General features: G+C 43.0%; 1 protein-coding gene across 2 annotated transcripts in view; it reads right to left on the reverse strand.

Annotated features, from left to right (window-relative positions):
• Positions 1-25686, reverse strand: part of TRAPPC9 (trafficking protein particle complex subunit 9) — a 544285-nt gene that overhangs the window by 494775 nt on the left and 23824 nt on the right. For both annotated transcript variants that reach the window (XM_077749979.1, XM_077749978.1), the window contains 2 exons: positions 10882-11003; positions 3303-3428 (listed from right to left, as the gene is read on the reverse strand). In XM_077749979.1, coding sequence (XP_077606105.1) covers positions 3303-3428; positions 10882-11003 — 248 coding nt within the window. The remainder of the gene's footprint in view (positions 1-3302; positions 3429-10881; positions 11004-25686) is intronic.

Here is a 25686-nt window from a genome sequence, read left to right on the forward strand (position 1 = left end):
GGAGGGTTTTAAGGATTAAAGGCAGAAGCGCAGTAAAGCTCTCAGTACGATGCCGTGCACGTGGTCACTGCCTTCACTGCCACAAGAGGAGGGGTGACTGCATTCATCCCGCTCTCTTGCATCCACACCCAGCAGATGTTAGCGGGACCTGCCCTCTGACACGCGTGCGTGGACTCACAGGCATTACCAGACTTCCTCATTAAAGATTTCTCACTTTAATGTCGGCTCCATAACTACCAGGGTAAGTAGCCTAGAATTTCGAAGAGCAGGACATGTCTGTGATTCTGTTTATGCATTTATTTACATTCTGCCCCACTCTAAAAAAAAAAAAAAAAAACCTAAATCAACTTTTTAAACACAACTTAGCAACAATAACAACAAAAGGAGAAAAGTGGGGAGAGAAAGTGAGGACTGCAGTTAAGTGAAACCAGGGGGAGGGGAGTATAACGCGCCAGGACGTGCGCGTACGGAGCTAAAACAGGCTCCAGATCCCGACAGCTGACGAAGAAACAGATGATGAGCTACAAGAGCCCGGTGCCCGTGACACAAAGATCCGTGTCAGCTGTCGGCCGTCCCCATGTGGGATATTCTGCCACAGCCTTCTTACCACGGAGCGCGATCCTCGATGCCCTCGAGTTGAATGCAACCACACGTGCGGAACCCCTTCTGTCTCTGACTCTCCCCTGATGTCAGCCCTCTCCCTCTGTCCTCACCTCATCGGGCTCCCATGGCAACAAGCGAGGCCGACCGGGTGGCCTGGAGAGCGGCTCCTCCCCTGAAGCCCGGCTGGTGGCAGGACGGTCCCCCCCCAGCCTGCTCTGTCCCTTTCTGTGCAGCTCTGACTTGTCACCAACACACTTCCTTCTCTGCCTGCTCCACACAGAAGCCCTCTGCCTTATACCAGAATGCCACGCTGCATGGTGTCCACTGCGCCCCCCTCTCCTGTCCCTTCTCCAGTAAGCAACGCGACTTCCCTCCTTCCCATGCAACCGTTTCTTTCTGTGCAAGAACGGTGAGGTCCCCACACGTCATCCGGAAAGCTGGGCGCCGTGCTGCTGGGACTGACATGTCCCGGTCTCACCTGGGCCCTATCGTTACACTTTCCCCTTCTATCTTAAAAGGCCTTTCCTGAATCTCCCCGTCCCTCTGATCTGGTGCTTAATTTACATAAAGTTCTGAGGTTACAATTATCATGTGCATATCTGCCCGCTTTTACTGGGTTCCTTAGCAACAGCTTCATTAAGAAACTGCAGCCAGACGTTGAAAGAGGCTGTTCTTACATCTGAACAGAGTAGCCTGCACAAAGCGTAAATGGCTCTGAAGAGAAAGTTAACCAGAGACGAGGAGGTCACAGATCATGAGCCACAATGCTCTTTAAGCGGCCCGGGACCATTCCTGAACATCGGGCCTAAGCGGGCATCGTGCTGGGGCGACTGCACACTGGTCCTGCGGTACGTTCTCAAATCTGGTGTGGTGCCGGCTCCTTCCAAGTTTCTCAAACACTTACTACCCCTTTCTCTTATCGTCACCATTTTCTACCAATTAAGAAATTAATTTCAGTCATTTGGGGGAAGCTCTGTGATGCAGCCCACAGACCTCAGACTTCAGAGTCACAGCCAACCACGTTTACATAACAACGGTGGTGTCTGCGAGGAAACCCCAGGCACACAGCAAAGTCACGTCCTCGACTAGCCCTTCCCTACAACAGGCTACGATGAACTACTTACCAAAGTTGCTATGATGACAGTCTCTTCACACCTAGTTACCTACCTGCCATAAACTGGCTGCGTAGCCTCAGGTATACTCGGTGAGTTTCAGGGTACCTGCTAATGGGGGCGCCCTGCCTTCTGGTCCCTGCCTGGTAACAGAACTTCCATTCCTGGGATGGGCACCACCAGAGCATCCTGGCGAGGATATTCCCCAGCTCTACACGGTGAAGCAGGTTCTTTTCCTCTGCAGAGCCGCTCACGGTCGGTGATCATTTATTTTACGTATGTCTAGTGCCTGCTTCCCCACCCCCAGACTTCACACTCAAGCAGTACAGTGAGCCCAGCCATGTCTGTCCTGCCACCCACTGAATATTCTAGGGCCCACAGACCGCAGCACTGCAGCTCGCCTCTGCTGGGGAACGTCATGGGAAGAAGGTATCAGCAAGCATGCCTTCCAGAGGCCCCTTCACCTCTGAGACTGTGATCTGACTCTGACACATGACATAACTCTTCTCTAGCCTGAGGCTCCTCTTAGGTAAACAGGAATAACTGCACTTGGCCGCCAGGGTTATGAGGACTAAGAACAAATTCACAACTTGAACCTCACCGCCCCAGACAGCCCCTGACCCCACACCCTCCACCACCACCAAACCGGCTTCAATCCGTTTGCCATACTCCCTTTTCCATTTTTTTTTACTCGTCCCACCCTGAAGGTCCATCTCTGCCATGAAGCTGTCATCGCGGGGAGGGCAGAACCCGCCTTCTCCCCCCCCCCAAGCACAGCCTGCGCTCAGCAAAGAGCTTCGCTGTTACAGTCACCTGTGTCCCACTCCCAGCCATGGGTCCTTATACATGCTGCTGAACTTACGACACTTGGTTGTCCCGTCCATCAAAATCCAAGTTAAATTAGCTAAATGTCTCAAAACTTTCTAGACTACCAACTTCATGATTTTGCATTAGCGACCTGCAGCCAAACGTTCTAATGATTTTATTAAAATCCTATCAGATGCAGACTGAGCAGTACCGCTTGAGTGCCTACTGTGTAACATGAACGGTCCAAAGGACTTTCCCAGACTTCGTGTTTTAGAAACCTAACCACCCAGACAGGGTTACAAATGGCAGTCACATCACAAGTAACAAGAGGCAGAGCCGGACCAAGGTCACAAAGCTGGTAAGAGGCAAAGTGGTTTCCCTAATCAAGAAAAAATTTAAGGATAGAAAATTCTGAATTGGGGGCGCCTGGGTGGCTCAGTCAATTGAGCGTCCAACTCTTGATTTTGGCTCAGGTCGTGCGATCGACCCCCATGTTGGGCTCCACGCTAAGCATGGGTCCTGCTTAGTATTTTCTTTCTCCGTCTCTCCCTCCTCTCTGTCCCTCCCCCCTGCTCACCTATGCCCTCTCTCTCTCTAAAATTTAAGAAAAAGAAATCAGAATTTTGAAAGTAAAAAACCATAACGTAAAACAGTACTTAGGGTACTGAGCTCTGGCTGCAGAGTCCACACGGAGCCACTGCATCCTGGCGGCAGGGTCACGGCAAGCTTCAGGAGAGCTGCGCTCACTCTTCCACACACGGGACGGGGACGTGCACCCACCTGTCGAAGATTGATGTACACCGCGTTCTGGAGGAATTCTGAGGCTTCCATGCTCCGCTTTTGAATGGCGAGGACACGCACGGCCTTGACACACGCTTCTAACTCAATCACTCCGGCATTCTTGTACTGCAGGGTGCAGAGCGAGACCCGCGTCAAAAAAGGAGAGTAAAGATTTTCTGTCCTACGGTGAAGCCAAAGCCCTGCAGGGCACTTCCCCAAGTTCCAGGACGCGACTGCCCCCCTCACAGGGGGAAGGGGGAGCGGGGAGCAGGGAGTGAGGACTGTATTTGGGGAAGTCTGTCATTATGGGGTCGGAGAAGGTTGGTGCCCATATAAATATGTATGCATTTGTTCAAGTAACACAACCACCACAGCTGGATATCTCACAAAATTTCAAAATTATATCAGTGGATACCCTGCACTCCATTCCCACTCAGCGCCTCCTGTGCTCTGAAACACCGCAGACCCTCTCACACCTGCAGCAGCTGTAAATTCACTGGACTTTGTTGCAAACATCCTAGCTCCCCGCTTCACTGTGTGCCCTTTACTTAAGTGTCCCATGCCTCTCTGATGGTCTCTCCCAGCTCCTTGTCTGCTTCTCAGCTCCTGAGATGAAGGACAAACGACACAGGTGACAGAAAAGGCACTGAGGACTTCACTCCCCAGCTCGATAGTAACACTGGCTCAGCGCTCCTCAGACCTCACCTCCAGTGCTCACCGTTCTGCCCACGGTAACTTCAAGCCATGAGAGCCGCCACGCCGTGTGGCTCGGAGCCTGGAGCGGGCTGCGGAGTGGCCCCCGGGCCCCCTGGCCTGGCGCCCTCCCTCCAGCTGCCGCCGCACCCCCGCCCCGCCCAGGCTGCGGCGCGGAAACTCTGCGCACTAGCTGTTCTGTTTTCTTTTCCGCTCCAACCCGGTTTTGTTTTCTTCCTAAGTATCCCGAGCTGGAGTGATTTTCAGTGGAGGTATCTGATGAAACCTGCAGTTGAGGAAAAGTCGTACAGACATAAATCCATGTCCACCAGGGCCTAGGGGCGGCCCGAGGGGGAGGAGGTCCCTCACCGATACTCCTTCTGAGGCATCAAACATTGGAGACCCCCCCCATTCCATCAACAAGTATTTACTGAGACCCCCACGGGCCTGGCAGGCAGAAATGTCCGGGAGACTACGTATGTCCATCTGCCAATTGTTAAGAAGCTCTTATTTCCTACTAAAATTATTTTTATAAGGTAGAAAAAGAAGGGGCTGTGCTGGGAAGGGGAGCCTCCACTCTTCCCAAGTATGTAACACATACGTAATTTGTGGCACATTACAAAAACTACCACGCACAATCACAAAGAGAAACTACTCTTACCTAACTACCAATGCTGAAGTCAGAGATTACCGATTTTTATATACCATTTAACAACACAACAACAAAAAACTCACAGAAGGACTTTATTGCACTGAAACTCAATAACTTCTTTTCCTTCAAAACCTTTAAAACAACTTCCATTTATGTGACAATAAAAGCCAACTCCATTTTTTTCACATAGTTTATGTTCTACTTACATATTTTTAATTATATTACAAAGATTTAAACTACGATCAAAAAGAATTGTTCATACATCAGTAGAAAGGTATCCACAATCAGCGGGGATTAGGTAAAAAACGGACAGTTACTGACAACCTCCCCACAAGCGTGTTCCTGGAACATAACTCTGGGATGCAGGGACCAAGCCTCGTTCTCACTACTGAGTCCTACCTACCAGCACAGATTTGTACGATCAGTATTTCAGGAACAGATGAGGGAAGTATCTCATTCAATTCTAAAACAAAAACCCTAAAATATGGGGTGCCTGGGTGGCTCAGTCGGTTAAGCGTCCAACTTTGGCTCAAGTCATGATCTCATGGTTCGTGGGTTCGAGCCCCACATCAGGTTCTGTGCTGACAGCTCAGAGCCTGGAGCATGTTTCAGATTCTGTGTCACCCTCTCTCTCTGCCCCTCCCCCACTCATGTTCTGTCTCTCTCTGTCTCAAAAATAAATAAACTATAAAAAATTTAAAAAAAAAACTAAACTATCCTTATTTTAGGTTCTAAAATGAGACTTAAAAAAAAGTAAAGTTTCTCACCCAAGGCTACAAAGCTAGTGATGGGTGGAGACAGGATTTGAACGGTGGTCTGTCTGACTCCAGGCCTACCGTGGAGCAACCGTGCCATTAGGAACAAAGTGACCTTTACCTGAGAGGCCACAGGAACAAAGCTAAAGGTGGGTGAGCACAGAGAGCTCAGCCCACACACCGTAGCTCAAGAGGGGAGGGTCCCCTGCCGCCCAATCCAGCTGTCTTTTCATCTGTGTGTAGAAGAAGCCAGAAGACCCAGCTTCCAGGACAAATAATGTCCCTGTGTGACTTCAGTCGAGTCACTTACCCTCTCTGGGCTTCAGTGTCTCACCTAAGAAAAAGTATGAGGCTCTATGTTCTCTCAGGTTCCTTCCAACTATAAATATGACATCAATATCTCGGGAGAATGTCTATGTCTCCATTTCATTTCTTCTAAAACAAGAGAATTTCCTTGGCCACAAATCAGAACTCTAATAAAAAATCATTTGTGAGCCACCAAGAATCTGCTTGAGAGACGTCACTGTCACTCACAGTGATTGACAACCGAAAAGCGGTGCTTCTCCCTCAGTGAGGGGGAGGTAGCCCGATGGGTGTGCGCGTGTGCCTGTGCATGAGTGCATGCCTGTGTGTGTGCCTGTGCGCGTGTATGTGTGTACAAATCAAATACGATCAAATCAAATCTGAGAAGTGTACACACATTCTTGTATCACTGTCCCCTCACGGGGGGAGGGGGGGGGAGGACGTAAAGGAAGAAAGACAAGGAGCTAAGAGGAAAATGAAGCAAATGAATAAAACTACAACCAGAGAAGGGCAAGACTTGCGTTTGCTCCGCCCGCATCACAGGCCTAATACTAGGAACTGTTTCTCCCCCGACGTCTGGCTGGGCACGGACTCAACCAAGGAAGGAGAAACAACGACCAATTTTTTATCGAGCAGTATAAACGAGTCTGCCACAGGAGTGGGCATTTTATAAATTGTGGGCTCTGGTTAAAAACGCAATGCAGGGGTGCCTGGGGGGCTCAGTGGGTTGAGCATCTGACTCTTGATACTGGCTCCGGCATGACCTCACAGTTCACGGGATCGAGCCCCACATGAAGCTCTGCACTAACAGCACGGAGCCTGCTTGGGATTTTCTCTCTCCTTCTCTCCCTGCCCACCCCCCACTAGCTCACGTGCTCTCGCTCTCGCTCTCTCTCAAAAGAAATCAACATTTTAAAAACTTTTTTTAAAAAAATCTTGATGCAATAGGCCTTAACCTCACCATCTGAGAGAAAAGAAACCCAGGGCTGAGAGCATACGACAGGACTGAGGTCAGACCGCGCAGACGCAGTGGAAGAGACCCAGGCCCAGTTCTGTCTTACTCCAGAGCCTGCTCTTTCCACTCTCGGGACGGGGAAACTCAGAGCCCACAGCCACCTGGTCTCCCTGCTGTGCCCACGGCAGACAAGCCTCTCCCCCCGAGATGAGGCTGACGCCGACACTGACTCGGTGCTATGGGCAGCCACTAACTTTCCATCAGACACGGCTGGTAAAGTGGCATCCACCCACCACGCCCGTGGGGCTCTGCCACAGAGGTGGGAGAGCCTGGCTCCTATGCACGTTCAGAGCCTCCCTGGTCTAACCTGGCTCTGCCTGCTTCTCTAGGCCACAGGCAGTCACTAAACTGCTAGAATTAGTTACAGGGGCCACGTGACTTCTCTCCATCTGTCTGCCCACCTACAGCATGTAGCTATGATCATTTTGATCATCTTGGAAACAAAGTTTAAAAGACAGAAAAGAAAGGAGTCTGGGAAAAGTACTTAATATCTATGATTTTTAAACAGCCAGTTACAAAACAAATATTAAAACCTCAATCTGCCTTTCTACATATCAGCTATAAGCAGTTCAAAAATATAAGGGCAAAAAAAAAAATCTCGCCCACAAAATTAACAAAAACACATGCAATAACTAGAAATAAACTTAAAAACAATGCTCACATTCTCTAAGAAGAAACCTGCAACTCTGTATTGCGGGACTTAAAATAAGATGTATAAGTGCAGAGATGCTAACATATTCTACAGAGAAAGTAATTTTGTAAAGATAGGAGTTCTCCTAAAAATAATTCAAAACTTACTTCAAGCTCCATGAAAATTCCAATCTGGTTTTTTTTTTGGTGGGTTTTTTTTTTTTGTAACATGAACGAAATATTTCAGGATTCTTGAGGAATTATTATTCATGATACTAGCCAAGAAAATCTGGGATGGGAAGAAGGTATTTTAAAGAAAAGAAGACACACTACTACATATTAAATAACCACAGGAGATAAAATATCATGATGCTGGAGTAAGAAAAGAAATTCATAGAAAGGAATAAAAAGCTCAGAATTAGACTGCAATATATGTATGTATTCAGTATAAGTGGAATTTCAAATCAGAGACAAAAAGTATGAATTCCATAAATTGTGGTGGAACCATTAGACAGTAACCTGGAAAAAATAAATGCTATTGCTGTGTCATAATGTACACAAAATAAATTACAGGTAAGGAGATAAATATTTTAAAATGCTAACAACATCAAATACAACCCTTTCCATATACTTAGCTCTGCTCATCCTCACTACAACCCTTTCAGACAGGTACTATCATCATCCCCGTTTTAGAGATTTTAAAAAACCTAAGGATGGGGCTCCTAGGTGGCTCCATCATTTAAGCATCGGACTCTTGATTTTGACTCAGACTATAATATCACAGTTCGTGAGATCGAGCCCCGCATCAGGCTCTGCACTGACCATGCGGAGCCTGCTTGGGATTCTCTCTCTCCCTCTCTCTCTGTCCTTCCCCGACTCACACATGCTCTCTTTCTCAAATAAATAAAATCTTTTTTTAAAAAACAGAGGAAACCCCTTTATTTTATTGTTAAAGTATTTCTAAGCATAATACCAAAGGTAAAACCCCTAAGGAAAAAATTTACTATATTAAAAACATGTTTGACCACAACCAAAAATAAAAGTTCCTGAACAAAATTAAAAGCAAGCAACCTTCGGACATAGATGTGTAATAGACATCAATGAAAGAAAAGAAGCTGGTACGCACCATATATAAAGAGCTATAACAAAGTAACAAGAAAAACACCCTAACTTAAATGTGTACAAAGGACACAAATGGGTAATTCATATAAGAAATATAAATGCCAACAAGCAAAAAAATGTCCAATATCTCACTGGTAATCAAATGCAAACTAAAACAATGAAAAGTTACTTTTGTCCATCATAGTGACAAATATTCTAAAAGGATGTAAGAGGCGGTGTTTGTGAGAGAGCAGACTGTCAACCCTTTCGAAGGACACTATGCCAATATTTTTTTTTTTTAAATAGTTTATTGTCAAATTAGTTTCCACATAACACTCAGTGCTCATCCCCACAAGTGTCCTCCTCCATGCCCATCCCNATTTGTGAGAGAGCAGACTGTCAACCCTTTCAAAGGACACTATGCCAATATTTTAAGTAAACTCTAAAAACACCATGTATGCTCTTCGACTCAAGTCCACTTCTAGGAACTATCCCCTTAAAAACAAACACATCAGTCCAAAAAGATTTCCCTACCAGGGCATTTATCACAGCACTGGTTTGCAACTATGGGAAGGAAAACTAAAATGAAATAATAGTAGTAAGAGAGAATCCATTAAATAGAACTACACCTTTTCATTCCCTATTGGAGAAGAAATTTGGGGAGTAACTTGAGAGTAACTTATCACAAATGTAAATGTCATATCCAGTGATTAAATTTCCAAAAATCTTTTTTCTTAATTTTTAATATTTATTTTTGAAAGAGCGTGCATAGGGGAGGGTCAGAGAGAGGGGGGGGGACAGAGAATCCAAAGCAAGCTCCGCACTGTCAGTGCAAAGTCAGGCACGGGGCTCAAACACAGGAACTGTGAGATCATGACCTGAGCCAAACTCAGACACGCAACCGAGCCACACAGGTGCCCCAAATTTCCAGAATCATAACTAAAGCAATAATCACACAAGAACACAAGAATATATATACAAGAATGTTCACTGAGGCATTTTTTCATAACACGGGAAAGTGAGAAAACTTAAGCATCCATCAAAAGGTAGGAATTAAGCAAATCAGAGCACGTGGTGAGCTCTGTGGGAGCAGAGCTAAATGCTCTAGGTGCTGTCTACTCCCTGTATCGGGGTCCTGATGGCCTCTTACAAAAAGCGTTGACAAATGACTACATCCACACTTTCGAAGACTCCACCCAACGGGCATCTGGGTGGCTCAGTCAGTTAAGCATCCGACTTCAGCTCAGGTCATGATCTCATGGTTCATGAGTTCCAGCCCCAAGTCAGGCTCTGTGCTGACAGCTCTGAGCCTGGAGCCTGCTTCTGATTCTGTGCCTCCCTCTCAATCTGTCCCTCCCCTGCTCACGCTCTCTCTCTCTCTCTCAAAAATAAATAAGCATTAAATAAAAATTAAAAGACTTTCTACCCTATCTGAAAGAATCAAGCAGGTTTGCAGTGGGAGAACATCTAGGATGAATCTGTGAGTGAATGAAGCAAGCTACAGAATAACACACGTGGTATAGTTTCATCTTCCTAAATAAGAGATATATATGCACTCATATATATATTTCACAGGTATAAAGGTCACAAGAGATAGGTACCAAATTGTTAACAGCTGTTACTCTAAGAAATAAGGGTAGGAGTTTCATCTTCTGCTTGCTACCGCTCTTCTGTACAGCCTGACTTCTTGTTTTCAGTATTTCAGAATGTATATTTGAAATTTAAATTTTTTTTTAAATCCAAGGGATGCTGGGTGGCTCAGTCAATTAAGCATCTGCCTTTGGCTCAAGTCATGATCTCACAGTTCATGGCTTCGAGCCCCATATCAGGCTCTGTGCTGACAGCTCAGAGCCCGGAGCCTGCTTCAAATTCTAGGTCTCCCTCGCTCTCTGCCCCACCCCTGCTCATCATGTGTCTCTCCGTCTCTCAAAAATAAATAACAAACATTTAAATAAATAAGTAAATCCAGAGTAACAAGAATGGTGCATCCAGAAGACGGAATGCTACACACTTCATTAAAAATCAGGACGTGGAAGATTCACTAAAGAGAGGAACACATGATACTCCATGCGAAAAATGCAGGTCTCCACACTGTAAGTACAGGATGCTGGCCATTTTTATGATATAGGCAATATATGTTGACAGAAAGACCAGAAAATGGATATTAAAATGTTAAAATGGTTATCTCCAAGTAGTGGGGCTATATGATCATCCTTTTCCCCTTTTTCCAAATATTAAATTAAATATACACAATTTTGAATCAGAAATAAAAAAGAGTTTTAGTATATAGTTTCATGCATTATGGGATGAGACATGTATACTTACAGAACCAAATAACTGGGATGTACTGCAGTATTTCACAGTGGAAACCAGGAACCCCTGATTAAAACAACACAATCATTGTAGGGATTTACGAAGCAGTAAAATCACCTTGCTGTAATAGGAAATGGCCTCCTTATATTTGTCAATTATGTCTTCAGGACTCAGACAGTTCTTAGCACGCCCAATTTCAGCACTGGTGTCGGGATTTATGCCATTGGTTGTGAGGGCACCTGCAAACCAAGAGGAAGAAAAGAAATAATCTTTTTGCTTTTTCTGTCTTGCTTCTTTGTTTGTTTGAAAGAGGGGCACAAACCAGATAAAACTTAAATATTCCCTACTGCAATTCAAATAATGATGCCATTTTTTAAATCTTCCTAGCTTATATGCCCCCTTCCTACCTCATATACTCCCTTCCTAGCTCATATACCCCCTTCCAAGCTCGCATATCCCCTTCCTAGCTCATATACCCCCTTCCTAGCTCATATACCCCCTTTCTAGCTCATATACCCCCTTCCTAGTTCACATCTCCCCTTCCTAGCTGATATACCCCCTTCCTAGCTTATACATCCCCCGGAAGTCTTACCATCAAGGCACAGTATGAAATGATAAGTGACTCAGAGTAAGTTTTCCTCCTTGTTGAAACTCTCTGTTAAAGGACATAGGATGCGTTATAGAAAAGTACCGTGTCCCTAACACCCAGCTTAGTCATCCAGAAGACCACACCGGCGGCGAGCACTATCTCGCAGCTCTACGATCTGAGTGCCAGTGGGAGGCCACACTGTCTCCTCAAATGACCACCAACTACATGAAAACATTTTCTGAACCGTCCAGCCCTGAAGAAACAGAACCCACAAACGCTAGGATCCTTTCTGTGGTTGCCGTCGTCTATTTCTGGCCAATGCCTGTCAATGAGCAGAACCACCTAACTCCTGGCCGCCAGACCCACGTAGGGGAGAGTTCTGGAGAAATCTCCATTTACAGAACATAACCAACTACACATGGAACTCGGACGGGGGGGGAAAAAAGGTGACATAGTTTTTGATTTCACAGAACACAGAAGCTACTCTCCCAAGACGCAGGAGCGGGAAGAACTGGGCTCCAGCTCCGTCGCCAGTTTATCTCCCGGACAAAGTCTTCCGGCCTCTGCGCCTGCTGGGCGGGCTCGGGCACGAGGCTGCTGCCGGTCCCAACAATCCACAGGACACAGGCGTGCCTCTCACTGCCCGCTCCACTCATCTACCCTCACTGCTGACCTTGGCCCAATCTTCTCACCTGCTGGTTTGGCATTCTGTTCTGTAAGCTGTCTCAAATGCTTTTGGGAACAAAACAGAAGAATACGTAGATAGACAGACAGACAGGTGACAAATGGAAAGACTCCAAGAAAAGAGAAACAAAGAAAATTTCCTATGCAAAACCCTCCTCTTGTTGGGGAAGAAAGAAGCACACCAGGGGACTAGGAAGAGACAGGTGGCCCTGGGATCTCGTTTCCCCCGGGTTTTGTGAAAATCACAGCAAGGGACGAGAAGGTAGGACTATAAATAATAAAAGAAAATGGCATGCTCAAAAAAACCTAAAATATACACTTTTTAAGGAACAGATTCCACCCATCGAGGCCTGATGACACAATCCTTGAGTGCTACAGAACTGAGAATTCCACCTCGGAGCCACAAGGCACCCCTCTGGAGCAGTGAGTGCGTACAGAGTGGTTGTAACACCATCACAGCCAAAGATACGTTCGCTTGCACTGAAAAGGAATCAGAACCTGTGCCAACAAGGACTTCTACACACGTCCTCACCCACAACCACCCGCCACTCTCAGAGGAAGGCACTCCTAGTGTATGTCATTCCTGCAGGTGACGAAACAAGTCCTGGAGAGGCCGAGTATCCTTACTAGTTTTCAAAAGTACAGAGCCAGCATCCCCAGGGTAGGATCCGAACTTGGGCCTATATTTTTCACCATTGTACCATTGTGCTCTGCCTGTTTCCCTATATATAATACATTTATTTCTGGCTAAAATATTTAATAAGAAATAGGCAGCCTTGATTTGTTTAATATGCTCTAACAAGTTATCTTCACGTCCTTAAATTCTACTCTTTTCCCTTGAAGAAAGGTAGGGAAAGATAACAGGGGCCAGAATGAAGTCTTTGTTCTTCATACGGTACATGATGAAGAAGTCCCCAGCCAGGGAGAAAGAGCAAATGCCCCTCCATCTTTTAGAGAAACGGCGCCCCTAGTAATGAAGGTTTGTTCAATGATGACCTTAAACATCAGTACTGAGAGAGGGGGGGGGGGGGGGNGCAGAGCTCACGAGAGAGCTGAGTGGGTCACAGCGAGTTAATTTTGCTCAATAAAAGAATAACAAGCTCTAAAAATACTAGTATGCAACAGATCCGATCTTTCTTGACATCTACAAAGTGTCAACAGCCCGCAAGTACTGTTAGTGTGAACCAGTGAAACAAGGAGTCAGCAAGACCACAGCCTGGAGTCTACAAACGAGAAAAATCAAAGAAACAGCCAGGCTGGAGGAGAGGAAAAGAACATAGTTAAGAAGAAGTGGGCGGAGAAGTTGGGAAAACAACATAATCACACGGCTCGCAGGTCTCCATCCCACCATCACTCATTCATCCAAGAGACAGGGAGAGCGTTACAGAGTCCTCTTACGTGCAGGTCCGCATACAAGGCACAAAACCAGAAAGGCAGCAGACACAGGGAGAAAGCAGAGCAGAGATAAGAGGGCATAAAGCAGAGACAAAAGAGGCATGGGAGAGAAAGACAACACCGCGAGACAGAAGAGCAACAACCGGGCTCAGAGAAGGCAGGTACCAGCTGGTGTGGCAGTGACCCCGGCAGCGTCACTGGGTCACTTACAGCCGCTGTCCTACTATAAAGCAAAACCCGGCAACGTGGGTCCCCCTTGCCCCAGTGGCGGAGGGACAGCAAGGAAGACAGGGCCGCCCGTAGGTCTGGATGCCAAACTGGGCAAGCGCCTGGTGAGCTCCCGCAGCACCTGAAAGACTGGGGCAGAGATGGACTTTTTCATCAACAGTACTGGGACCCCTGGATGGCCATTTGGAAAAAGATGAAAACAGACCCATACCTCACACCAAGCACAAGAGTAAACGCCAAATGTTCTAGGATCTAAATGTAAAACAGAAAACCATAAAAAAAAAAGTTCAATAACATAGGTGAATTCCTCTAACACCTGGATAGAGGGAAAGCTGTCTAAATATGATGCAAATCCAAGCAGAATTTAAACAACTGATAAATTCAATTCTGTGACAATACAGCAAAAATAACCATAAACAAAGCCAAAACATAAGTGATGATCTGAGAGAGAATATTTGCAATATATATCACAAAGGGCTAAGAGCTCTACTATATAAAAAGGTCATAAAATTGAGACAAAAAAGGCTAAAAGTCCAAAAGAAAAAAATGAGCCAAAGATATGAGCAGGTAATGCATAAAAGAAAAATATAAAGACGGCCCTCACCATTTAAAAAGATGTTGAATATCACCTGTGGTAGGAGATCCCACTTCTCACACGTATTTACTTGCCAAAAACATAAAAGGTCAGCAAGGAGCTCAGATGACAAACCGATAGAGAAAAGGCACCCTCGTGCACTGCTCCTGTAAGTGCAAAGTGATGTGACTCTTAGGGAGAGAAATTTGGTAAAATCGAATAAGTGTGTCTATACATGTTTTTTAACCTTTTGACCCAGGAACTCCATTTCCAGGAATTTATGCTGAAGACGCGAGCCCTGTCACACGAAGCACATATGGAAGAGGCTACTCGCTGCAGCAGCACCTGTGATCACAAGGCACTGGGAACCAAATGTCCATGCAGAGGAGACTGGTGGACAGAATGTGGTGTGCACACACACACACGCACACAAATACACACACGCACATGCGCACGCTGGGTGCCACACAGCTGTGGAAATGGATGAGGAAGATCTCCTCAGCCTGATAGGGATCGATTTCCAAGAAATGCTGATAAACATGATGGTAGAAAAGAAGCCATATATAAAAGAATACATGTAATATGCACAAGAAATAGAAATCAGAACATCTACCTGAGGTTTTTTCCAACAAGAACACACAAAAACCAAACAAACATCCCCTCCAAGAGAAAAAAACCAGGATTAGTTACCTACAGGATAGGTGAGTGTGAGGCGGGAGGGATAAGAGAGGCAATGACCCTTTGTTTTGTAAGGTTTTAGCTTTTAGAACCATGTTCATGTTTTATATAGTAAAAAAAAAATCCATCAGTAAAGATAGGGGAACCCTAAAATGGCATACAAACAGAACAAATGAGCCTAACTCTATTTCAAATAAATAACATAATTACATTGACAGGGAAGATTTAAGAATAAACCCAATCAGGGGCGCCTGGGTGGCTTAGTCGGTTAAGCATCCTACTTTCGCTTAGGTCATGATCTCGCGGTTCGTGGGTTCGAGCCCCGCGTCGGGCTCTGTGCTGACTGCCAGCTCAGAGCCTGGAGCCTGTTTCAGTCTGTGACTCCCTCTCTCTCATCCCCCCCTGCTCACGCTGTCTCTCTCTCTCTCTCCTAGAAATAAATAAAAATATTAAAAAAAAAAAAGAATAAACCCAATCAACTTCTGATCACAGTACCTTGTATATTTATCCTTAGTATAAAGACAAAAAGAGCACAAACAATTCTTAAATTTTACTTAAAGTCTTGTTTTCATAGTGATGTGGTTAGTAATTCTGAAACTACTTTCTGTATTGTAGGACTGAGAAAATGAGTATATTGATAATACTGGGAGCCAGATTTCTCACTGATGGAGAAAGAAGATATAAATATAAAACAGGGGGAAAAAAACAGAAAGACTCCTTGGGTTTTGGACTGGAATCAGAGATCACAGTATCTATGAACTTCTCAGAGGGTCTAGAAGCAGTAGCATATTTAGTGCCCAGGTTTTGGCTTCTAAGATTTTTTTTTTAATTTTTTTATTTATTTCTAGGAGAGAGAGAGAGAGAGAGAGAGACAGCGTGAGCAGGGGAGGGTCAGAGAGAGAGGGAGACACAGACTCTGAAACAGGCTCNCCCACGTGACAATAAACTATTGAAAAAAAAAAAAAAACAGGATATGGGGGCACCTGGCTAGCTCAGTCACTAGAGCACGGGACTCTCAATCTCGGGGTCATGAGTTCAAGCCCCACGCTGGGCATGGAGATTACTTTTTTTTTTTTAACATTTATTTATTTTTGAGAGAGACAAAGTGCAAGTGGGGGAGGAACAAAGAGAGAGAGGGAGGGAGACACAGAATCCAAAGCAGGCTCCAGGCTCCAAGCTGTCAGCACAGAGACCAAAGTGGGGCTCGAACTCACAAACCACGAGATCATGACCTGAGCCAAAGTCAGACACTTAACCAACTGAGCCATCCAGGCGCCCCAAGATTACTTTTAAACAAATAATTACATACATACATACAAACGCACACACACGTACATAACTACATAAATAAAACCTAAAAACATCTTAATTTAAAATACAAACTATAGGATGTGTTTTTGTAGACACAAGAGCACTACATACACATTTGGGAATATAAGTGAAGCTGGAGAAGACAAATTACAGACTAAGATCATAGGCCACAAGCAGAACAGGTGCTCTTCCACTCACAACACCCACTGCATTCTTCCAACAAGCCAGCCGCCAGGCTGGGAGCTGGGAAGGTACACAGGGCAATGAAAACATCACCACAGGGACAGATAAATACCCCATGACAATGACACCGTGACAACTGTCAGACCCTTCCTAATGAAAAGAATCTAATTTATTTTCCCCAAAAAAGTAAAAATTCCAGAGTAAGAATGGTGATGTATCAAGGGAATTAGAAATCGACTCAGGAAGAAATACTGAAGGAGTTGGATTTTTAAGCAGGCAGAAGGAAACTGAAGGAAGCATGATAAAAATCCCAGAGCAGAGATAAAATAAGAACAGAAGAAGTCAACAAGGAGAACTAGCAGGTATCTATCGAGCACCCCACCCAACGAGGGCGGAATACGCATTCTCCTCAAGTGTACATAGAACATTCCCCAGGAGAGGCAACGTGCTAGATCATAAAACATATCTCAGTAAATTTAAATGAACTGAAATCACACAAAATATAATCTCTGACTACAACAGAATTATATAAGAAATCAAAAACAGAAGGAAATTTGGGGAATTCACAAATATTTGCAAATTAAATGTCACACACCTAAATNGGCTTCTAAATACCATTTGCCGACAAAAGGAACTAGAACACCGGAGAGGAATGTTGGATTTCAAAGCCAAATTAGGGAAAGTATAAGATGTACATAAATATCTTCATCCAGAAAGTAAAGAACTGCTCAAAAAATGATGGGGAACATATCAAAGGACACCAGGGCCAGCTTGAAGAGCTTCCATCGGCCAAATCTAGCCACTGGGCCACATAATAAAGAATGAAAGCAATGGGTCAGAACCCACTGAATGAAATAAAGATCCACAAGTCCAAGGTACTGACAGATGAACGGACGGATGGACAGACGGAAGGGCAGATGGCGGGGAGGAAGGGAGAAAGGAAGGGACAGAGAGGAGGACAGAAGAGCTCCTACTGGCATTAGAATGCTGACTAATAAGCGGATAAGTAATGATGAAGTTAGACCATCAACACTTGGCCACCGTCAACCAACTCAGGTAAAAATCTTCAGTAAATGCCAAAACTGCTATGTAGAAGTTTGATGAGAAACAGGTATACACAGTCTCAAAGTATTTTTCCACAAATCACTTATCAATTACAGAAAGGAAAATAGTTAACTTTAACTGGAGAAATCTAGCCAACTCCACAAAGTTATCGCCTATAATGGGACAAACTCACCTCACCTGCTTCCTCATATAACACAATGAAGACATAACATCACTTCTTCTGCGCCCTCCACCACAACAAAATGTGTAACATCATAATCATAAGGCAACTGCAGGCAAACCCAAACAGAGGAACATTCTATAAAATAAATGGTCTATACTCTTCAGAAATATCAGTATCACAAAGGACACAACAAAGCAGAGAAACGGTACCAGATTAAATGATACTAAGCGATGGGGAAACGAAATGCAATGTGTGAGCCTGAGCTGGATCCTGACTCGAGACAACTGCTGAACTGCACCAGTTAGTACAGCAGATAAACGTACTCTCGGAGTTTTCAACTCTCCGATTTGAATCACCACATTATGTTTTTGTATGTAAATGATCTCGTCCTTAGGAAACGCACATGTAAGTACTCAGGGTAGGGCATCAGGTCTGCAAGTTACTCTTGAATGGCCCTAAAAACTGTATGTAGACACACAGGCAGAGTTCAAATAGTAAAGCAAATGATAACAATGGTAAATCTGGACGAAGAGTGTATCAGATTTCTTTGCACTGTTCTTGAAACTTGAAATTTTTGAAGTTTTAAGTTGCAAAAGTCAGAAGTTAAAAATATATATAATTCTGATAAACTCAATCACAAAACAAGTCTATTAAAAACAGGATGTGAGGACTGAGATACCACCTTACGCCAGTCAGAGTGGCTAAAATGAACAAATCAGGAGACTCTAGATGCTGGCGAGGATGTGGAGAAACGGGCACCCTCCTACACTGTTNGAAAGTTGGTTCCTTAGAAAAGATCAATAATATTGACAAAATGCCCAAGAAAAAAGGACAGAAGAGTCAAATTACTAAAATGAGGGATGAAAAGGGGTGCCTGGCTGGCTCAGTCAGAAGACAATATGATTCTTTATCTCAGGGTTGTTGAGTACGAGCCCCATGTTGGATGCGGACATTACTTAAATAAAATAAATAAGTAAGCAAATAAATAAATAATGTTTTAAAAAATTAAAAATTAAAATAAAATCAGGGCAGAAAGAATGGNACTCTTGGTTTCAGTTCAGGTCATAGTCTCACAGTTCAAGAGTTCAAGCCCTATATTAGGCTCCATGCTAATGGTGCAGAGCCTACTTAGGATTCTCTCTCTCTCTCTCTGCCCCTCCCCTGCTCAGTCTCTCTCACTCATTCTCTCAAAATAAATAAATAAACCTAAAATTTTTAAATAAATAAAAAATAAAAAGGATTAGAAGGGAATATTATGAACAACTGCATGCCAATAAATTAAATACCATAGATGAAATGAGAAAATTCCTAGAAAGACACAAAATACCAAAACAAACTGAAAAACAAACAGAAAAACTGAATAGACCCATAACAAATAAAGAGATTAAACCAGCAAAGTTTCTCAAAGAAAAAAAAGCCCACACACCAATGGCTTCACTAGTGAATTCCACCAAATGTTTAAAGAACACACACCAATTCTTCACTAATTCGTCACAAAAAATATAACAGGAAAGAACACTAGCCATTTTANAAGACATCAAAACTACAGACCAATTATCTCTTATGAATACATACGCAAAAATCATCAAGAAAATACCAACAAACCGAATCCAGCAACATATAAGAGGATTCTACTATAAGACCATGTGGTATTTATCTCAAAACTGGTTTAACACACAAAGATCAATTAATATAAGTTACAGCCATGACAATTAGACTAGAAAGTTAAATAAAAGGAATCCAAATTGAAAAGGAAAAAACACTATTTTCAGGTGACATGATCTTGCATATAGAAAATCCTTAAAAATCCACAAAAAAAAAAAAAACTATTACATCTAATAAATGACTTCAGCAAGGCTGCAANCAATCTGAAAATGAAATTTAGAAAACCTTTCCACTCACAATCATTTCAAAAAGAATAAAATATTTAGGAATAAATTTAACCCAACAAAAAGCATAAAATGATACTCTGGAAACACAAAATATGGTTGACAAGAAATAAAGAAGACCTAAATAAATGGAAAGACATCCCATGCTTATGGATCACAAGACTTAATATTCTTTTTTTAACTGTTTTTTATTGTTTATTCATTTTTGAAAGAGAGAGAGAGAGAGAGCATGCCTGGGGGAGGGGCAGAGAGAAAGGGGGACAAAGGATCTAAAGCAAGCTCTGTGTTGACAGCAGCAAGCCCCATGTGGGGCTCAAACTCACAAACCCAAGATCATGACCTGAGCCAAAGTCAGATGCTCAACAAACTGAGCCACCCAGGCACCCCAAGATTTAATATTCTTAAGACGGCAATCCTCCCCAAATTGATTCAGAAATTCAGTGTAATCTCTATCAATATCCCAGCTGGATTCTTTGCAGAAATTAACTATCTGAATCCTAAAATTCATAGGGAAATTCAAGAGACTCATAACAGCCAAGACAAATTTAGAAAATATGAGAGGCGCTTGGGTGACTTAGTCAATTGAGCATCCAACTGTTGATTTTGGCTCAGGTCATGATCCCAGGGTCATGGGATCAAGCCCCATTTCAGGCTCCACACTCAGTGGAGTGGATTCTCTTGGGATTCTCTCTCTCCCTCTCTCCCCCACATTCTCTCTCCCTCTCTCTAAAATTTTTTTTTAATTTTTTAATCCCAGCTGGAAACACTTTCAACAATAGCCAAATTATGGAAAAAGCCTAAATGTCCATCAACTAATGAATGGATAAAGAAGATGTGGTTTGGGGAGCCTGGGTGGCTTAGTCGGTTGGGCGTCCGACTTTCCCTTAGGTCATGATCTCGTGGTGTGTGGGTTCGAGCCCCGCGTCGGGCTCTGTGCTGACTGCCAGCTCAGAGCCTGGAGCCTGTTTCAGTCTGTGACTCCCTCTCTCTCTGANGGAAAGGGAAAAATAGTTACAAACAGAGAGGGAGGCAAACCACAGGAGACCCTTAAATACAGAGAACAAACTGAAGGTTGATGTAGAGGAGAGGGGAAAGTGGGTGATGGTCACTGAGGAGGGCACTTGTTGGGATGAGCACTGGGTGTTGTACGGAATACAATTTCCTTGTAGAAATTGACTAGCTGAAGCCTAAAATTCATAGAGAAATTCAAGAGACCCATAACAGCCAAGACAAATTTGAAAAATATGAACAAAGTTGGAGGACTTACATTTCCCAGTTTCAAAAGCGATTACAACTTATCCCTAGGTGGGAAAGTTACCACTAATTTTTAAATTTATTTTCTCTTTCTAAGTTTTCTACAATGAACATAACTTTTACAACAAGGAAATATAAGGTATTTTTAAAAACATGCACGCCTACTCATTAAAATTGCATTCATTAAAAGGAAGTAGGGGTGCCAGAGCAGTTAAGCGTCCCATTTTGTCTCAGGTCATGATCTCAACGTTCATGAGTTCAATCCATGCATCAGGCTTTCTGCTGTCAACACAGAGCCCACTTTGGATCCTGTGTCCCTCTCTCTCTGCCCCTCTACCATGGAGGTATGTATTTGTTCTCTCTCTCCCAAAAATAAACCTTATAAAAATTATAAAGAAGTAAACAAATAGCTAGTGAAAAAACAAACAAGAGTACATTTATGTTGCTCATAAATTGAAAACTTAAAAGTGCAAACACATGAAGTTTCTATGGAAATCTTTAAAATACATTACAATAAGCTCATTTTCAAATATTATAATTGAGTAATGAAAACTCAAGAAATGAAGGAAAATCATATTTGACAACTAACTTCAAGTACATGGACAGGAAAGGCCTAGAAATTACGATTCCTAGAACTCTGACACTAACTCAGTATAATGAGAGGAAAGTCTTTACCAAGTAGAATTCTGAGCATAAGACAGGTTAAACTCAGTACAAACTGCACTAGACAAAATGATGATTTTTTTAAAATAGAATTCTAAAGTTAGAACATTGTTGAAAAGCTACAAAAATGCTCTGAAAAGCAGATAGAAATAGAGAGAGAGGAAGTCTCTCCCAATGCACATACAAATCCAAGCTTATTTTTGTTTACTCACAGCACTAATTAGTTTAACCAAGGCAGAATATTTTAATTAAGGCAAATAATCAATATTATACTTCTCTTGTCAAGTCTAGTTAGTGAAATTTACTCTGCTATATAACCATAAAAAGTCTTGGATAGATCTAAAATTAGTGAAAATAGCCTTGTATGGATCGTGGAATTCTTCTCAAAGTTCCAGGCTTTTCAAATAGATCTGAGAAGTATTTCTACCTTATCTTTTCCTTCGTGAAACAAAAAAGAGATACTGTTGTCAAAATTCTGTTACTATGGATGGTGATTCATGATCACAATGTTCCAACTAATCTGCTGGACAAAAGGCACTATCTAAACACTTATGTGAGCAAACAAAATGAATACAAGGAAGACAGTGACCCTATTCTGGGAGACTTACAATCTATTTCAACACAGGGGTGGGGGTTATTTCATTGGTTAGCAAAATGAAATCAACCCAATGTTTTCTCTGAATGCTCTGTAGTTTTATTAGTGTCATGACTAGAAAGCCTTAAGCACGACTTTCTTAGTCAATGAGCAACAATCATCACTGAAGGAGAGTAATGCACAAATTAATTCATAGCAAGCTTCCACCTCCATTAGACGTAAATAAACCGACACTGAACTCTGCAAGGTGAATGAAGAGATAAGGTGCCAACGAGAAAAAAAACACAGTAAGAAATCAAATAGGCAAAGAGTTTTTAAGTGATTCCTGTAGAAAGGAACAGAGTATGGTAGTTAAGAAGCCAGATACTGGAGACAAACTCATGGGTATGAATTGCCACATCACCACTTACTAGCTGTGACCTTGAGCAAGTCAATGAACTTTTCTGCATCTCGATTTCCTCATCTATAAGCAAGGCATCACAACAGTAACTATCTCCTAAAATTTTTGTAAGGATTAAGTTGCTTTGGGGCGCCTGGGTGGCTCAGTTGGTTGAGCATCCGACTTCAGGTCAGGTCATGATCTTATGGATCGTGGGTTCGAGCCGCATGTCGGGCTCTGTGCTGACAGCTAGCTCAGAGCCTGCAGCCTGCCTTACATTCTGTATCTCCCTCTCTCTGGCCCTCCCCTGCTCATGCTGTCTCTCTCTCTCTCTCAGAAATAAATTTTAAAAACATTTAAAATTTTTTAAAAAAAGGATTAAGTTGCTTTATCTGTAAAGTTTATATACAACACCTTATATCTTAGATATGACCCAAAAGCACAAGCAACAGAGAAAATACAGATAAACTGAACTTCAACAAAACTGAAAATGTCTCTGCTTCAAAGGGCACCATCAAGAAAGTGAAAAGACAATGCACAGAACAGGAAAAAAATGTTTAAATCATATATCCCATAAGGGATCTGTATCCAGAATATAAAAAGATCTGTTACAACTCAAAAAGACAAATAACTCAAGTAAAAAATGTTTTATAAAGGATCTGAATAGATATTTTTCCAAAGAAAACATACAAATGGCCAATAAGCACAATGAAAAGATGCTGGGCATCGTTAGCTATAAGGAAAATGCAAATCTCCAGTACAATGAGATACCACTTCACACTCACTGGAATGACAAGAATCAAGAGAGTAACAAGCACTGGTGAGGATGTAGAGAAACTGGAACTCCCCTACACTGCCAGTGAGAATATAAAATGGTACAACCACTTCGGAAAATAATCTGGCAGTTCCTCAAAAAGTTAAACACTAAGTTACCATATAACCCAGCAATTCTATTTCCTAGGCTTATACATAAGAGAACCGAAAACATTCACCCACACAAAAATTTGTACATGAATATCCACAGCACCATTACTGATAACAGCCAAAGAGTAAAAACAACCCAAATATCATCAACTGATGAAATGGGTAAACAAAAAGTAGGATATTCATACAGAATAGTATTATCAGCAATAAAAAAAAAAAAGTGAATTCATTCATGCCACAACATGGATGAACCTTAATAATGTTAAGTGAAAGCAGTCGGTCACAAAAGACAACATGTTGTCTGATTCCATGTTCATAAATGGTCCAGAAGAGGCAAATCTAGAGACAGGTGAGTGACTGCCTAGGAAGNTTCTAGCTGGGGCAGTAAAATGTCCTAAGATTGATGTGGTGATGTATGCACAGCTCTGGGAATACAGTAAAAAACATAGAATTATATACTTTAAAAGGGTAAATTGTATTAAAGCTGTTTAAGGGGGAAAAAATACCTTAGAACAGTACCTTCACACAGTAAGCACAAATTGCTTCTTTATTTTTAAGTTTATTTTGAGAGAGAGAGACAGAGACAGCATGAGTGGAGAAGGGGCCGAGAGAGAGAGAGAGAAAGAGAGAGAATCCCAAGCAGGCTCCAAGCTGTCAGCACAGAGCCCAGTGTGGGGTTTGAACTCATGAGCCATCAGATTATGACCTGAGCCAAAATCAATTGCTGAACACTTAACCAACTGAGCCACTCATGTGCCTCTTGCTTATTTTTATTACAGGCAGAAGAAAATTGCTTCAGTGTGAAAACAGGAAACCAAATGAGAATTAACTGAAATTGGCCAACAGTTGAAACAGCTGCTGAATGGACATGACATGTGCAGAAGTGACAAGGAAAAAAAGCAGTTTGACACAAGGAAGCATTCTGTTTCAAGTGCAGATCAAGGGCTCGGAAGCCTAGCTGCTAGAAATGACTGAAGGAGAGCTTGGTTCTTCTTTTTTTTTTTTTTTTTTTAAATCCAAGTTAGTTAACATATAGTGTAATAATAATTTCGGGAACAGAATTTAGTGATTCATCACTTACATATGAGACCCAGTGCTCATCCCAGCAAGTGCCCTCCTTAATGCCCATCACCTGTCTAGCCCATCCCCCACCCGCCTCCCCTCCAGCAACCCTCAGCCTGTTCCCTGTATTTAAGAGTCTCTTATGGGGCGCCTGGGTGGCTTAGTCGGTTAAGCGTCCGACTTTCGCTTAGGTCACGATCTCGCGGTTCGTGGGTTCAAGCCCCGCGTCGGGCTCTGTGCTGACTGCCAGCTCGGAGCCTGGAGCCTGTTTCAGTCTGTGACTCCCTCTCTCTCTGACCCTCCCCTTCTCACGCTCTCTCTCTCTTTCTCCTAGAAATAAATAAATTAAAAAAAAAAAGAGTCTCTTATGGTTTGTCTCCCTGTTTTTATCTCTTTTGCTTCTCTCCCCGCTATGTTCATGTTTTGTTTCATAAATTCCACGAGTGAAATCATAGGATATTTGTCTTTCTCTGGCTGACTTTTTTCACTTTGCATAATACCCTCTAGTTCCATCCACATTGTTGCAAATGGCAAGATTTCATTCTTTTTGATGGCCGAGCAGTATTCCATGGTGTATATATACATATACATATGTACACACACACACACACACACACACACACACACACACACACATATATATGATGGATATTTGGGCGCTTTCCATGCACTGGGGTGCATGTGCCCTTTCGAATTAGCATTTTTGTATCCTTTGGATAAATACCCAGTAATGCAATTGCTGGGTCATAAGGTAGTGTGGCCATAGCCCAGAGTGGCTATATCAGTTTGTGCTCCCACCAGCAGTGCAAAAGGGTTCCCCTTTCTCCACATCCTCACCAACATCTGTTGTTTCCTGAGTTAATTTTAGACATGCTGACAGGTGTGTAATGGTATCTCAGTGTGGTTTTGATTTGTATTTCCCTGATGATGAGTGGTGTTGAGAACCTTTCCATGTGTCTGTTAGCCATGCGGATGTCTCCTTCAGAGAAGTGTCTATTCATGTCTTTTGCCCGTTTCTTAACTGGATTATTTGATTTGGGGGTGTTGAGTTTGATAAGTCTTTTAAAGATTTTGGATATTAACCCTTTATCTGCTATGTCATTTGCAAATATCTTCTTTCCATTCCGTCAGCTGCCCTTTAGTATTGCTGGTTGCTTCCTTGGCTGTGAAGAAGCTTTTAATTTTGATGAGATCCCAATAGTTCATTTCTGCTTTTGTTTCCCTTGCCTCTGGAGACATGTCAAGTAAGAAGTTGCTATGGCCGAGGTCAAAGAGGTTGCTGCCTG

Source organism: Crocuta crocuta, unplaced genomic scaffold, assembly GCF_008692635.1.
Source record: "Crocuta crocuta isolate KB4526 unplaced genomic scaffold, BGI_CrCroc_1.0 scaffold119, whole genome shotgun sequence".
Lineage (NCBI taxonomy): Eukaryota > Metazoa > Chordata > Mammalia > Carnivora > Hyaenidae > Crocuta > Crocuta crocuta.